The 16,647-nt window shown below is 40.2% G+C and overlaps 1 protein-coding gene across 4 annotated transcripts in view; it reads right to left on the bottom strand.

Annotated features, from left to right (window-relative positions):
• NSD3 (nuclear receptor binding SET domain protein 3) overlaps positions 1-16,647 on the bottom strand; it is a 1,671,583-nt gene that overhangs the window by 290,910 nt on the left and 1,364,026 nt on the right. For all 4 annotated transcript variants that reach the window (XM_053718034.1, XM_053718036.1, XM_053718037.1 and 1 more), the window contains one exon: positions 14,145-14,286. In XM_053718034.1, the coding sequence (XP_053574009.1) occupies positions 14,145-14,286 (142 nt within the window). The remainder of the gene's footprint in view (positions 1-14,144; positions 14,287-16,647) is intronic.

Raw genomic sequence — 16,647 nt, 5'->3', positions numbered from 1 at the left:
GGGCGCATATCTTAGCTCCGCCCGCCGTGGGCGTATCCAGCTAAACCTCCCCGGCGGCTACGGCTAAATTGTAAAGATGGAGCCGTCAGAAGACTTAAGGCACAACCTGGCAATAAATAAACAAAGCTCCCGGCTACTAAAGTAAAGGAAGCCAACGGGAGAAATAGTTGCACCAAACATGCATAGCCCTAGACAAGTACCCTATCATGTGGAAACAGGCTAAACCTCCCAGACGGCTGCTAAGGAAAATAAGCCGTTGGGAGTTGCAAGAATGTTAAATCACCCAAAATAAAAACAGAGCCACTTATCCACGTCCTCCAGTGCCTGCATTCACTGCCCAATAACATGTCCAAAAATGGAAAATGTCCATTCCCTACTAGGGATAATGTCTATTATGTCTATATCTAGGGATCTAGTGTGCATAAAAGTATACAAAGTGCCACATTTTATATGTAAGGCAGCTCACCCGGATTGCGAGGTCCTCTTCCTCACATTGGCCTGTGGAAAACAAAGGTACTGAGTATTTCTCCCTCAGACTTTTGCAAACAGGGCAGCATACAATATAGTAGGCAAAGAGAATGACTGGAGTGGGAGGGAGGGGAGGAGATATTTAACAGCTTTGCTGTGGTGCTCTTTGCCGCCTCCTGCTGACCAGGAGGTGAATATCCCATTAGTAATAAAGATGATCTGTGGACTCATTGTGTCATAAAAAAGAAATTAAAAGATCTTACCAGAATCCACACCATGTAACAGGAACACAGCCCTTCAAGTGTGACAGGTTAGTAACGCCGCTTCTGATTTGGACTTGAGTGTAGAAAGCAGGCAGCGAAACTCGTCAACACTGTTAATATGAGTCGGGATGGTTTCACAGAAAGACTCTCCCTGCATCTCCGGACTCTAACTTTCACCCAGGCCCAGGCTGACAGGACTACTTAAAACCAGTGGCAGCTGGTGAATTTTAAAGATGGTGGAGCGCTAGACCCCACCTCTTTAAATAAAGCCCGCCCTCATGGCTCCTCCTATATCCCTACAATATATATATATATATATATATATATATATATAGTAAATATATGATATATATATGGTATATATATAGTATATATATATATTATATTAAATATATATATAATATATTAAATATATATATATATATTATATTAAATATATATATATATTATATTAAATATATATATATATATATATATATATATATATAGTATATTAAATATAATATATATATATTATATTAAATATATATATATATATATATATATATATATATATATATATATATATATATATATATATATATATATATATATATATATATATTCCTTGTTTGCAAGAAGGCACTCACTGGTCTTTAGTGAAAAACAGCTTTTAATTCATGTTAGAAAGCAAGTACATCCATAACGTTTCGATGTCGTTGTGACATCTTTATCAAATGTTCTGCCAATATCAACAATGTAGAACAATCATGTTCCCAAAGTGGAGAAAATCGATTTTCTCCTCTTTGGGAACATGATTGTTCTATATTGTTGATATTGGCAGAACATTTGATAAAGATGTCACAACGACATCGAAACGTTATGGATGTACTTGCTTTCTAACATGAATTAAAAGCTGTTTTTCACTAAAGACCAGTGAGTGTCTTCTTGCAAACAAGGAATGTACATATTTTATGTGAAGTGCACCCTGGCAGTTGTGGTAATGTAAGACTGTGCTTATCTCTTTTTGGAGGATATATATATATATATATATATATATATATATATATATATATATATATATATATATATATATAAAAATAATCACAAATTTGGGGACAGACAGGAGACAGAATACTGCATTGTTTTGAATCATGAAAGTAAACAGGTTTGAGGTCCAGCTCTTGCAATATTGATAGTGCAAATACTTTTATTGAACCTAAGGCAACCTCACCATTGTCGCACATTTACACTTGCAGTGTGTATTTGATTTTAATCACCTCAAACCATTACTTTCAATAACTGCATGTTAAACTTAATGAACAACAGTTTGTGTGACATGCAGGGCTTCATGTATAGTGTATCTTTCTGATGACTGGTTATAACCAGAATATACAGCAGCATAACACACAATAATCTCACACACACATTGGTTTTGTAAGGCTGTGCTTTCACTCTCTTACCTTCTGCCTTCCCTTTCACAGGCACATTATTGTCCCTTACACGCCTATGCTTAGCTTCTCTGCACTTCCTGTTAGAATCATGATGATGTCACTGCAGCTCAGTGAGAGGGCTGGTGAGGAGGTGGGGCAGTGCAAGTGCTACTCTGTTAACTGTTACAGTACTGGCTGCTAATTCCTGCTGCATGATTATACCCATAGCAGCAGGGATTTGCAGTTCTTGTTAGGATCGTTTAGTTCAGGAGTTAATGCATATGAGCAGCTAACAGTGAAAGCAGTCAGAAGCAAAGGAGCTTCAGCTCTGCCTGACTCTCACCTCCAGGGGAAGGGACATCCATGCTGTCAAGTCTGCAATCAGCCTCCTGCTTTATTTTGCTAACATAATCTGGCTGTGAATAATGGAGAAGGAGAGATAAAATCAATATTTTGCTTGCAAAGCCTCTGATGCCTGACTGAGGATTGTGATAAACAAAGAGGGAGAACTGCTCTCCTTTGTTTATTGCGATCCTCAGTCAGGCATCAGAGGCTTTGCAAGCAAAATATCGATTTTATCTCTCCTCCTTTTTTTCACAACCATACAATATGATGCTGCTGCCTTCCTGGTGTTTCCCCCATAGACAGAGGCAGATTTGACAATCAATGTCTGGAAGCTGCACTCGCTCCCCTGTGTGTGCCGCTTGCAAACTGCCTGCTCTCTCCAGCAAGAGGGAGCCGGAGGGGCTTTTAATTACATACTTACTGACACTGACAGGCAATAAAGACGGACTCACATTATTAAAATATAAGCTCCTACTCACTTAGCCCTCCCTGGCAGCAGCGTGAGAGTGAACAAGTGGTAGTCCAATGAGAAAGGGGTAGCTCTAACACACCCCTGCTGCATCCAATCAGAGAATAAAAGTCTGTCTGTGCTTAGATGGCCGAATGGAAACTGGATTGGTCACATGACAATCGTCCACTGGGGGCAGACAAAGCATGCGCAAACTGCTCTGAAACAGGGCATATGTCAAAAACGCCCTTAGATTCTAGTTTGCTAAGAATTTATGTTATTATGAGCTTATTATTATGTTAAACTAATTACCAACCCCCTACCCAACTTCTGGAAAAAAATATAGTAACCTAAACCTACTTGTCCCATTGACTTTACCATTAAATTTTAATTTATTTTTATTTTTTGGCAAATAGAATTTTATTTATTTTCCCCCCAAAATATTCTCTGGTAGGGAGGGCATTGCTCCATTTGCCCCTATGGATAAGCCTCCACTGCTTAAAACTCAAGTCCCAATGCAAAGAGTACTACGCTCCAAGAGACTACTCCGAAACTCCGGCACTCCTCTGCCATCCTCCGGTGACGAAAGGCAAAGAATGGCTGGGGGATGAGGGAAGTGGGGGAGGTATTTAAGACTGGGGTGTCTTTGCCTCCTCCTGGTGGCCAGGTTCTTAATTCCCAATAGTAATGAATGAAGCAGTGGACTCTCCTCCCCTTTAGATGGAAATCTGAGTATAATCCTTGCACCATTGACGCAGCATACAAAGCTGAAAAGGTCTCATATGAAATTGAGCAAATGGAATTGTGTCCAAAGCTGCAATCATGAGGCCTATTACTTCCATACACAGAGCCACTGAAGGGAATGAGAGAGACTGAAGTTTCAGACAAGCTGATATCAACTGTATTCGTCTCTGTTCTGTCATGGACACTGAATCTATCTGTCTACCTTTGTCTGAGGAATCAAGGAACTCTTTGGTAAATTGATCCTCCAACCATGTGTTTGAAGAAAAAACTGTTGTTTTGTGTGAAATTCTGCTAAATGAGAAGACTGAGCAAGTACCAAGATATCGTCCAGGTAAATAAATCCTGCAATACCCTGAGCTCTGCTTACAGATAAAAGTATACAAATATTGTTGGAGCCGTAGCTAGACCAAATTGGAGAGCAATAAACTGATAATATTTTTCCAGGAACCTCAAAAAAACGGATAATGTTCTGGGTGAATTGTGATGTTAAGGTAAGCATCCTGTAAATCTATTGTGGACATAAAGTGACCTTGTTGAATAAAAGGCAGAAAAGTCCTGATAGTTTCCATTTTGAAAGTTGGTATTCTTACAATTTTATTTTTTTAGAGTTTTCAGACCCAAAATTGGTCTGAAAGAGTTATCCTTCATTGGTACAAAAAAAGATTTGATAAAAAACATAATTTATGCTTACCTGATAAATTCCTTTCTTCTGTTGTGTGATCAGTCCACGGGTCATCATTACTACTGGGATATTATCTGCTCCCCTACAGGAAGTGCAAGAGGATTCACCCAGCAGAGTTGCTATATAGCTCCTCCCCTCTACGTCACCTCCAGTCATTCGACCAAAGACCAACGAGAAAGGAGAAGCCAAGGGTGTAGTGGTGACTGAATTATAATTTAAAAAATATGTACCTGCCTTAAAAAACAGGGCGGGCCGTGGACTGATCACACAACAGAAGAAAGGAATTTATCAGGTAAGCATAAATTATGTTTTCTTCTGTTATGTGTGATCAGTCCACGGGTCATCATTACTTCTGGGATACCAATACCAAAGCAAAAGTACACGGATGACGGGAGGGATAGGCAGGCTCATTATACAGAAGGAACCACTGCCTGAAGAACCTTTCTCCCAAAAATAGCCTCCGAAGAAGCAAAAGTGTCAAATTTGTAAAATTTGGAAAAAGTATGAAGCGAAGACCAAGTTGCAGCCTTGCAAATCTGTTCAACAGAGGCCTCATTCTTAAAGGCCCAAGTGGAAGCCACAGCTCTAGTGGAGTGAGCTGTAATTCTTTCAGGAGGCTGCTGTCCAGCAGTCTCATAGGCTAAACGTATTATGCTACGAAGCCAAAAAGAGAGAGAGGTAGCAGAAGCTTTTTGACCTCTCCTCTGTCCAGAATAAACGACAAACAGGGAAGAAGTTTGGCGAAAATCTTTAGTTGCCTGCAAGTAGAACTTGAGGGCACGAACTACATCCAGATTGTGTAGAAGACGTTCCTTCTTTGAAGAAGGATTTGGACACAAGGAGGGAACAACAATCTCTTGATTGATATTCCTGTTAGAGACAACCTTAGGTAAGAACCCAGGTTTAGTACGCAGAACTACCTTGTCTGAGTGAAAGATCAGATAAGGAGAATCACAATGTAGGGCTGATAACTCAGAGACTCTTCGAGCCGAGGAAATAGCCATTAAAAATAGAACTTTCCAAGATAACAATCTTATATCAATGGAATGAAGGGGTTCAAACGGAACACCCTGTAAAACGTTAAGAACTAAGTTTAAACTCCATGGCGGAGCAACAGTTTTAAACACAGGCTTGATCCTAGCTAAAGCCTGACAAAAGGCCTGGATGTCTGAATTTTCTGACAGACGCCTGTGTAACAAGATGGACAGAGCTGAGATCTGTCCCTTTAATGAGCTAGCCGATAAACCCTTTTCTAAACCTTCTTGTAGAAAAGACAATATCCTAGGAATCCTAACCTTACTCCAGGAGTAATCTTTGGATTCACACCAGTATAGGTATTTACGCCATATTTTATGGTAAATCTTTCTGGTAACAGGCTTCCTAGCCTGTATCAGGGTATCAATAACCGACTCAGAAAACCCACGTTTTGATAAAATCAAGCGTTCAATTTCCAAGCAGTCAGCTTCAGAGAAGTTAGACTTTGATGTTTGAATGGACCCTGAATCAGAAGGTCCTGTCTTAGAGGTAGAGACCACGGCGGACAGGATGACATGTCCACTAGGTCTGCATACCAAGTCCTGCGCGGCCATGCAGGCGCTATTAGAATCACTGATGCTCTCTCCTGTTTGATTTTGGCAATCAATCGAGGAAGCAGCGGGAAGGGTGGAAACACATAAGCCATCCTGAAGTTCCAAGGTGCTGTCAAAGCATCTATCAGAACCGCTCCCGGATCCCTGGATCTGGATCCGTAGCGAGGAAGTTTGGCGTTCTGGCGAGACGCCATGAGATCTATCTCTGGTTTGCCCCAACGTCGAAGTATTTGGGCAAAGACCTCCGGATGAAGTTCCCACTCCCCCGGATGAAGAGTCTGGCGACTCAAGAAATCCGCCTCCCAATTCTCCACTCCCGGGATGTGGATTGCTGACAGGTGGCAAGAGTGAGACTCTGCCCAGCGAATTATCTTTGATACTTCTATCATTGCTAGGGAGCTTCTTGTCCCTCCCTGATGGTTGATGTAAGCTACAGTCGTGATGTTGTCCGACTGAAACCTGATGAACCCCCGAGTCTTTAACTGGGGCCAAGCTAGAAGGGCATTGAGAACTGCTCTCAATTCCAGAATGTTTATTGGCAGGAGACTTTCCTCCTGACTCCATTGTCCCTGAGCCTTCAGAGAATTCCAGACAGCGCCCCAACCTAGAAGGCTGGCGTCTGTTGTTACAATTGTCCAGTCCGGCCTGCTGAAAGGCATCCCCCTGGACAGATGTGGCCGAGAAAGCCACCATAGAAGAGAGTTTCTGGTCTCTTGATCCAGATTCAGAGTGGGGGACAAATCTGAGTAATCCCCATTCCACTGACTCAGCATGCACAATTGCAGCGGTCTGAGATGTAGGCGTGCAAAGGGAACTATGTCCATTGCTGCTACCATTAAGCCGATCACCTCCATGCATTGAGCTACTGACGGGAGTTGAATGGAATGAAGGACACGGCATGCATCTAGAAGCTTTGTTAATCTGTCTTCTGTCAGATAAATCTTCATTTCTACGGAATCTATAAGAGTCCCCAAGAATGGAACCCTTGTGAGAGGCAAGAGAGAACTCTTCTTTTCGTTCACTTTCCATCCATGCGACCTTAGAAATGCCAGAACTAACTCTGTATGAGACTTGGCAGTTTGAAAGCTTGAAGCTTGTATCAGAATGTCGTCTAGGTACGGAGCTACCGAAATTCCTCGCGGTCTCAGAACCGCCAGAAGGGCACCCAGAACCTTTGTGAAGATTCTTGGAGCCGTAGCCAATCCGAATGGAAGAGCTACAAACTGGTAATGCCTGTCTAAGAAGGCAAACCTTAGATACCGGTAATGATCTTTGTGAATCGGTATGTGAAGGTAAGCATCCTTTAAATCCACTGTGGTCATGTACTGACCCCTTTGGATCATGGGTAAGATTGTCCGAATAGTTTCCATTTTGAACGATGGAACTCTTAGGAATTTGTTTAGGATCTTTAAATCCAAGATTGGCCTGAAAGTTCCCTCTTTTTTGGGAACCACAAACAGGTTTGAGTAAAACCCTTGTCCTTGTTCCGACCGCGGAACCGGATGGATCACTCCCATTAATAATAGATCTTGTACACAGCGTAGAAACGCGTCTTTCTTTATTTGGTTTGTTGACAACCTTGACAGATGAAATCTCCCTCGTGGGGGAGATAATTTGAAGTCTAGAAGGTATCCCTGAGATATGATCTCTAGCGCCCAGGGATCCTGGACATCTCTTGCCCAAGCCTGGGCGAAGAGAGAGAGTCTGCCCCCCACTAGATCCGGTCCCGGATCGGGGGCCCTCGGTTCATGCTGTCTTAGGGGCAGCAGCAGGTTTTCTGGCCTGCTTGCCCTTATTCCAGGACTGGTTAGGTTTCCAGCCTTGTCTGTAACGAGCAACAGCTCCTTCCTGTTTTGGTGCAGTGGAAGTTGATGCTGCACCTGCTTTGAAATTCCGAAAGGGACGAAAATTAGACTGTCTAGCCTTAGCTTTGGCTTTGTCTTGAGGTAGAGCGTGGCCCTTACCTCCTGTAATGTCAGCGATAATTTCTTTCAAACCGGGCCCAAATAAAGTTTGCCCCTTGAAAGGTATATTAAGTAATTTGGACTTAGAAGTCACATCAGCCGACCAGGATTTTAGCCACAGCGCCCTACGTGCCTGAATGGCGAATCCTGAATTCTTAGCCGTAAGTTTGGTTAAATGTACCACGGCCTCCGAAACGAATGAATTAGCTAGTTTAAGGACTCTAAGCCTGTCCGTAATGTCGTCCAGCGTAGCGGAACTAAGGTTCTCTTCCAGAGACTCAATCCAAAATGCTGCCGCAGCCGTAATCGGCGCGATGCATGCGAGGGGTTGCAATATCAAACCTTGTTGAACAAACATTTTCTTAAGGTAACCCTCTAATTTTTTATCCATAGGATCTGAAAAAGCACAGCTATCCTCCACCGGGATAGTGGTGCGCTTAGCTAAAGTAGAAACTGCTCCCTCCACCTTAGGGACCGTTTGCCATAAGTCCCGTGTGGTGGCGTCTATTGGAAACATCTTTCTAAATATTGGAGGGGGTGAGAACGGCACACCGGGTCTATCCCACTCCTTAGTAACAATTTCAGTTAATCTCTTAGGTATAGGAAAAACGTCAGTACTCGCCGGTACCGCAAAGTATTTATCCAACCTACACATTTTCTCTGGTATTGCAACAGTGTTACAATCGTTAAGAGCCGCTAAGACCTCCCCTAGTAATACACGGAGGTTTTCCAATTTAAATTTAAAATTTGAAATATCTGAATCCAATCTGCTTGGATCAGAACCGTCACCTACAGAATGAAGCTCTCCGTCCTCATGCTCTGCAAGCTGTGACGCAGTATCAGACATGGCCCTAGAATTATCAGCGCACTCTGTACTCACCCCAGAGTGATCACGCTTGCCTCTTAGTTCTGGTAACTTAGCCAAAACTTCAGTCATAACAGTAGCCATATCTTGTAATGTTATCTGTAATGGCTGCCCAGATGTACTAGGCGCCATAATATCACGCACCTCCCGGGCGGGAGACGCAGGTACTGACACGTGAGGCGAGTTAGACGGCATAACTCTCCCCTCGCTGTTTGGTGAAATTTGTTCAATTTGTACAGATTGGCTTTTATTTAAAGTAGCATCAATACAGTTAGTACATAAATTTCTATTGGGCTCCACCTTGGCATTGGAACAAATGACACAGGTATCTTCCTCTGAATCAGACATGCTTAACACACTAGCAATAAACATGCAACTTGGTTACAATCTTATTTAACAAAAACGTACTGTGCCTCAAAGAAGCACTAAACGATCAATTGACAGTTGAAATAATGAACTGAAAAACAGTTATAGCATCACTCTTTAAAAACAACACAACTTGTTAGCAAAGGTTTGTTCCCATTAGTAAAGCAACACTAATTAAATTTTAAACATAAAAATCACAGAGCAACGTTTTTAAAACACAGTCACTATATAAATCTCACAGCTCTGCTGAGAGAATCTACTTCCCTTCAAAGAAGTTTGAAGACCCCTGAGTTCTGTTAGAGATGAACCGGATCATGCAGAAAATATAAGTGTAACTGACTGGAAATTTTTTGATGCGTAGCAAAGAGCGCCAAAAACGGCCCCTCCCCCTCACACACAGCAGTGAGAGAGAAACGAAACTGTCATAATCAAAACAAGCAAACTGCCAAGTGGAAAAATAATGCCCAAATATTTATTCACACAGTACCTCAGAAATGCAAACGATTCTACATTCCAGCAAAAACGTTTAACATGAATTAAATACCTATTAAAAGGCTTAATGTACTTTTACAGAGTAATTCCGGTGAAATACCATCCCCAGAATACTGAAGTGTAGAGTATACATACATGTCATTATAACGGTATAGCAGGATTTTCTCATCAATTCCATTCAGAAAATAAAAACTGCTACATACCTCAATGCAGATTCAACTGCCCGCTGTCCCCTGATCTGAAGCTTTTACCTCCCTCAGATGGCCGAGAAACAGCAATATGATCTTAACTACTCCGGTTAAAATCATAAGAAAAAACTCTGGTAGATTCTTCTTCAAACTCTGCCAGAGAAGTAATAACACGCTCCGGTGCTATTGTAAAATAACAAACTTTTGATTGAAGTTATAAAAACTAAGTATAATCACCATAGTCCTCTCACACCTCCTATCTAGTCTTTGGGTGCAAGAGAATGACTGGAGGTGACGTAGAGGGGAGGAGCTATATAGCAACTCTGCTGGGTGAATCCTCTTGCACTTCCTGTAGGGGAGCAGATAATATCCCAGAAGTAATGATGACCCGTGGACTGATCACACATAACAGAAGAAATCCTGTCCCCTCTTCCTGAAAAGGTACTGAAACAATTACTTACATATCTTCCTGATCTGAGACAAACTGAAGAAAAGCTAGAGCTTTAATTGGATGTTTCTGAATATGGGTTAGAAAAAACCTTCATGTAGGAGGTTTTATTTTAAAACCAATTCAATATCCTTGAGAAATAATGTTTTGAATCCAGAGGTTTTAGACAGATTGTAACCAAGCTTTCTGGAAAAGGTTTAATCTGCCCCCTACCAGTAATACTGGGATGGGGGCCGTTTCTTCATGAAGCCTTAGAGGATGGATTACATTTCTTATTCTGTTTGGATTTGTTCCAATTTGAAGTGGGTCTCCAGACTGAGCCAGAGGGTTTAAGGGAGAAGTCAGTTTGATGTTCTCTATTCTGACGAAAGGAGCTTTAAATTTTCCTTTTGGTCTTGAGGAAGAAAAGCTCGTTTACCTCCAGTAATAGTAGAAATAATATACCCCAGTTGAGACCCAAACCATTTCTTTTCTCTGAAAGAGAGAGATAATAATCTAGTTTTAGACACCATGTCAGTATTCCAGGATTTAAGCCATAGGGCTCTTCTGGTAAGTAATACCTAGAGACATGCTTTTGATGTACATTTTTATTATATCAAATACTGTATCGCAAATAAAATTGTTTGCATTTTGAAGTAAATTTAATTAATTTGAAAATTGCTGTGCAAGACTGGTTAACCAGCAGCAGCCAGGTCAGCAATAGATAGCTGGTCTAAGTATATAGCCAGTATGTAAAAATGCCCTTCTTAAAAAAGATTAAAGTTTTAATTCTAAAGTGTCTATAAAAGTGGAACTGTCTGCTTTAGTACTGCATTTAACTAGAATGGAAATGGTCACATCAACTTTGGTAACCGTTTCCCATAACTCTAAATTAGCAGCAGGTAAAGGATATAGTTTTTTAAACGTTGTAAAAGGATTAAAGGGACAGTCAAGTCCAAAAAAAACTTTCATGTTTTAAATAGGGCATGCAATTTTAAACAACTTCCCAATTTACTTTTATCACCAATTTTGCTTTGTTCTCTTGGTATTCTTAGTTGAAAGCTAAAACTAGGAGGTTCATATGCTAATTTCTTAGACCTTGAAGACTGTCTCTAATCTGAATACATTTTGACCACTAGAGGGCATTAGTTCACATGTTTCATATAGATAACATTGAGCTCATGCACGTAAAGTGACCTAGGACTGAGCACTGATTGGCTAAACTGCATGTCTGTCAAAAGAACTGAAACAAGGGGGCAGTTTGCAGAGGCTTAGATACAAGATAATCACAGAGGTAAAACGTGTATTATTATAACTGTGTTGGTTATGCAAAATTGGGAAATGGGTAATAAAGGGATTATCTTTCTTTTTAAACAACAAAAATTCTGGTGTTGACTGTCCCTTTAAGAGAGACACCTGGTTTAGACCATTCCTTAGCAATCATGTCAAAGACAACATCGGGTATAGGGAGAATCTCAGGGAGATTAACAACAGTTTACTAAACTGAATTTAAACAATTACAGGTTTTATCATCAGAAAGTTTAGATTCTTCAATCCCTAAAGTGATTAAGAGTTATTTATGTTCATTTTTTTTTTAAAAAGGAGAAATTATCAGGTTATATGTCAGATGAGGGAGCCTCACTGTTAGAGGAATTCTCATCATTTGAAGATACTTCAGTATTTTGTAGTTCAGGACTTATATTATGCGTAGAAGCTAAAATGCGAACAGACATTTTTCGCTTATTCATGTGCATTAATACACATAGAAACATCATTAGATTGATCGGTATGAGATAAAAAAAATCTAAATATGAGTCACATAAATGAGCTGAAGAAGCTACTTTAGTTGTTTTACTACAATAAGCACACTTAGCTTTGGTAGAAAGGTGTTCAGTAGACTCATTTCCTATGGTAAATTTAAGGACAGATTGGTACTTCTCCATTATGGCAATTTTTTTTGTTAAATGAATGCAATAATTACTGTTTCAACCCCCTTAAGGCAAGCTTTTTGAGGAAAGGAAAAAATATGCCCCTTTATATATCATTGCATGGACGTTAAAGCGCTAAGCAAATGCAGCTTAAGTAAGTAGTAACGGTCAGTGTGCGCAATTTTCAGTCACTATTTTACTTGAAAAAAAGGATGCTAGTGTTTGACGTGTGTGCATCTGTTGACGTGCGCTTGTTAGTCAGTCATGCACATTCTATTATGTGATGTCAGCGGTCGAAGTCTTGCGTCAATTTTGACGCGTGTTCAGATTTAATTTTACATGGCACACTAACCTGACAAGGATTTTAAGTGTCAGATTAGAAAGTTTTACGTTAATATTGACGCACACTTCCTATGTGTACTATGGTGCGCAAACCCGACAAGCATATTATGTGTCCAATTTGAAGCACACATTTGAATTTCTTTTGTGAGAAAAACAAGCAAGGGGAATAGTAAGTATCTGCCCCAGGACCATATATACATATATAGTTAAACTTTTAAATATTCAAAAGTGCCCATAAACATAGATGCGAGTATCTATTTAAAAAATAGACAACATACTTACCCAAAGACACTCGTCCACTTAGTAGCAGACAGCCAAACCAGTACTGAAACATATCAGCAGAGGAAATGGAACAGGAGTATAGCGTTGATCTGTAAAGGGAGGCAGAACACGAGTCCCTGAGACCGAATTTACAGAGAGACTATGAAGAATTTCACATGAGGCGAAAACATTGTATCATAGGGCAGTACTCCAATCACAACCCTCTGAAAACCACTGTACTCTGAGATGATATGCTCTGAAGCGCCTTTCACTGAAGAAATCAAGCACATCATAATGCTTCAACGGAGGCAAAATTTAAGACTGGGGTATAAGTGAGGTAGGAGGGGATTTATAGGCTTTTGAGGTTTGGGAAACTTTGCCTTCTCCTGGTAAGAATGTATATCCCATATGCAACAGCTTGTGGGAAAAAAATATGCGCAGGAGAAAAAACATTGATGATGTATGCTAAAACGATCGCCCGACATGAGCTATATCGACTAGCTGACATGCACAAAGCTCGGAAAACCGACATACGCAAATCGGTCAAGCTGACGAGCACAAACTTTAAACCAAATTGTGCTAACGTGGCAAAAGAAAAATGTAAAAAGAAAATAATTATTTTTACAAATTTAAAGGAGCCACACAAATAAAACAAATAACATTGTCCCTAGGCTGCACAGTATAATAAATATAAATACATTAAAGTAGTAACATAATAGCACATTAAATGAAACAGGAGCATACTGATGTCCCAACAGACATGTCCCTGCGACACCTGTGGCATGCTTGTGACTAACTCCCAACAAGGTGTAAATGTGCCACTACACAATACTCCAAATTGCTTTAGATGTTTTCTATGTGAGGGGTTTCATACTGAGTTGAAGTCCATTTTCTCCAAACAGCAGCACTCTGAGGAGAAAATGGGCTTCAACTCCGTATGAGACCCCCTCATACTATGCAGAAAACATCTGGAGCACCTTCATTCTTCACCTACCTCCAGCGGAGGCAAAGACAAGATTAGTCACCATAGAGGTAGGAGGGGTTTTTATAGGCCTCTTGGAGCATTGGAATATTTTCCTCCACCTAGTGGTCAGGAAAGGTAATTCCCAGGAGTAATGGATAACGGAATCTCAACACATGTATGAAATAAATTAGTAATAGGTCTATAATGACACAAAGGACAGCAGCCTAGAAAGCATTATGGTATTGCAAATCCATACTTGTAACTTGTTATGTCCTGTATAATTGGGCAACAAATATTTTTTTTAAATAAAATATATTTACAAAATAAACAATATTGCATTTATGACATTAAAAATGTTACACAATAAATTTTATTAATTTATTTCTTGAAATGTACCTTCAGGAATATCACAAAGTGCAAAGAGTCCCACTCTGATATCACCATTAACTGTCCACTTTTGTGTCTCACAGTTGGGATTACAGCTGTGGTTCATGAAACGTGAGAAATTCCCCTTGGGTCCAGCATCTATAATACGATCCTATAAGTTAGAATTTAAGATAATCCATAAAACATTCTGTCAATGTTAATGTAAAACACAAAAATCTAACATTTAGTGTCACTGAGTAAAGTATACATAAACTTGAGTATAATATTAAGAGATCATGGGTAAAATAGCAACTAGATCTCAAACAAGATGTTTTAGGTGACTATATGTCAAAGTCAAAATGATAAATATATATTGTAACACACTATCTGCAACCCCCAAAGCTTAGGAAATTACACACCTGAATGAGCTACACACATACTGTATTTCTCTGAATTAAAATCTAAGACTCTGCAGACTGCCCCTTTATTTCAGTTCTTTCAACAAACTTGCATTTTAGTCAAACAGTGCTGATTTATAAATAACTCTGCAGTAGTGAGCACAATGTTATTTATATGGTACACGAACTAGCGCCGTCTAGCTGTGAAAAACTGTCAAAATGCACTGATATAAGAGGAGGTTTTCAAGGACTTAGAAATTAGCATATGAGCCTACCTAGGTTTAGCTTTCAACAAAGAATACCAGGAGAACAAAGCAAATTTGATGATAGAAGTAATTTGGAAAGTTGCCATATCTGAATCATGAAAGCTTAATTTTGAGTAGACAGTCCCTTTATGAACTAAAAAAGTAAAAGCAGCAGGGAAAAAAGATGTGCCAAAAATAAATAATTATCAATGACAACAGGGTGGGGTCTCGTGGACTCTCACCACCATGAAATAAATTAATTTATCAGGTAAGCATAAATTAGGTTTTCTTTCATCCTTAACCCTGGTAGAAAGGACTGTAAATCCCAATGGATGGAGACTGTCCCACCTCCAAGAAAGCTTTATGAATCAAAAGCTTCAACCAGGAAAAAAAACAAATTATGCTTACCTGATAATTTTCTTTTCTTCAGATGGAAAGAGTCCACAGCTGCATTCATTAATTTTGGGAATTCAGAACCTGGCCACCAGGAGGAGGCAAAGAACACCAGCCAAAGGCTTAAAGGGCCACTGTAAGTAAATATTTTCTATGCCTGTTACTAACTAACTACCCCAAATACGCTTTTTATCAATAGCATTTCATTAACATATCTCTACCGTATATCAGAAATCTTGTCTGCAAATTTAATTGTTTTCCAAACCCACTCCGTGGGTATCCTTTGCTCTGTACCAATCCGTTTACAATACCTAGGTTTCAAAATGGCGCTTTAAACACAAAGTTATTGGTTTAAGTATTTTGAACACACAGTGCTGAAAATAGTGGGCAGGATAACGTGACATCATCGGCGAATAAAAGATATAACTTTTAGAACGTTATGAAACTTCGTTTTGGAGAAAATATAGGTCAGTAGGTTTTAATTAATGTTTATTAACTTTAATATGTTAGTTGTTTAGCTTAAAAATTATAACAGAAGGGGCGTGTCCGAACAGCGACTGTGGACGGTCGCATCTCCTCAGTGCTCCTGCTGATTATCTAACAAACCGCCGTTGTGGGATAGCAAACACAGTGCACGACCAATATAAAGTGTCCAGTTTTACTGGCCTGGTGGATTGCATATAATTACCTAAGCTTGTCACTGTATTTTTGAAGCTAGAGCGCAAGATCGGGCAGTAAAGACCTGGAGCGGCGGCTCACGACAGGCAACGCTACCCCCCTCGGTTTACCGAGGTTTTCTGTCAGGACTGGACACAGCAAGTTTATTATTAACCACACGGACCAACAGAGCAAGTAGACCCTTTTTTTTTCTTTTTGTCATAAAGAGATCAAGTATAATAGGGTATTTATCAATACGAAACAAATATGGCCGATGAGAAAGAATCCAGCTACGCATCTCATTTAGATAACTTTCTGAACAAGATGGAACATCGCTTTCAAGATTTACTACAGAGAGCTCCATGGGACTTTCTAATAAACTCACAGCTGTTTAAACCCAACACAGGGAGCAAGTTGGAAGAGGCGGAGAAAACAAATATGGCGGATGGGACCGCGGCAAAAGGCGCCCACGTGGTCTCTTCCGCCCTGAGAAAAACAGAGATTTCTTCAGATATAGCAATACCTCCACAGGTCCCGCCTCGCAAGAAATCCTTTCGGAAGAAAATTAAATCTCCAAAGGTGGATAAGTACCCGGGTTCCAACTTTTACCGGAATGAGGATTTGTCATCTAAGCGAAAGCAAACTGAAAGCGTTCACCACGCAACAGCCCTAAAGGCTCCTACAAAGTTTTATGCTTCAACCGGCGCGGTGCCGGTGTCTAATGCATCTTGCATGGAAGAAGGACTTAGCCGCAAAAGCAAAGATGAACCGGTGGGGGATACACCATATACTACAGCTGTGGTTTTGCAGATTCTGGCTGACGTGCCCCTTTGCCCAGCA

The sequence above is a fragment of the Bombina bombina genome, chromosome 6, assembly GCF_027579735.1.
Source record: "Bombina bombina isolate aBomBom1 chromosome 6, aBomBom1.pri, whole genome shotgun sequence".
Lineage (NCBI taxonomy): Eukaryota > Metazoa > Chordata > Amphibia > Anura > Bombinatoridae > Bombina > Bombina bombina.
The sequence above is the reverse complement of the archived record's forward strand: the minus strand, read 5'-3'. Positions and strand labels throughout refer to the sequence as shown.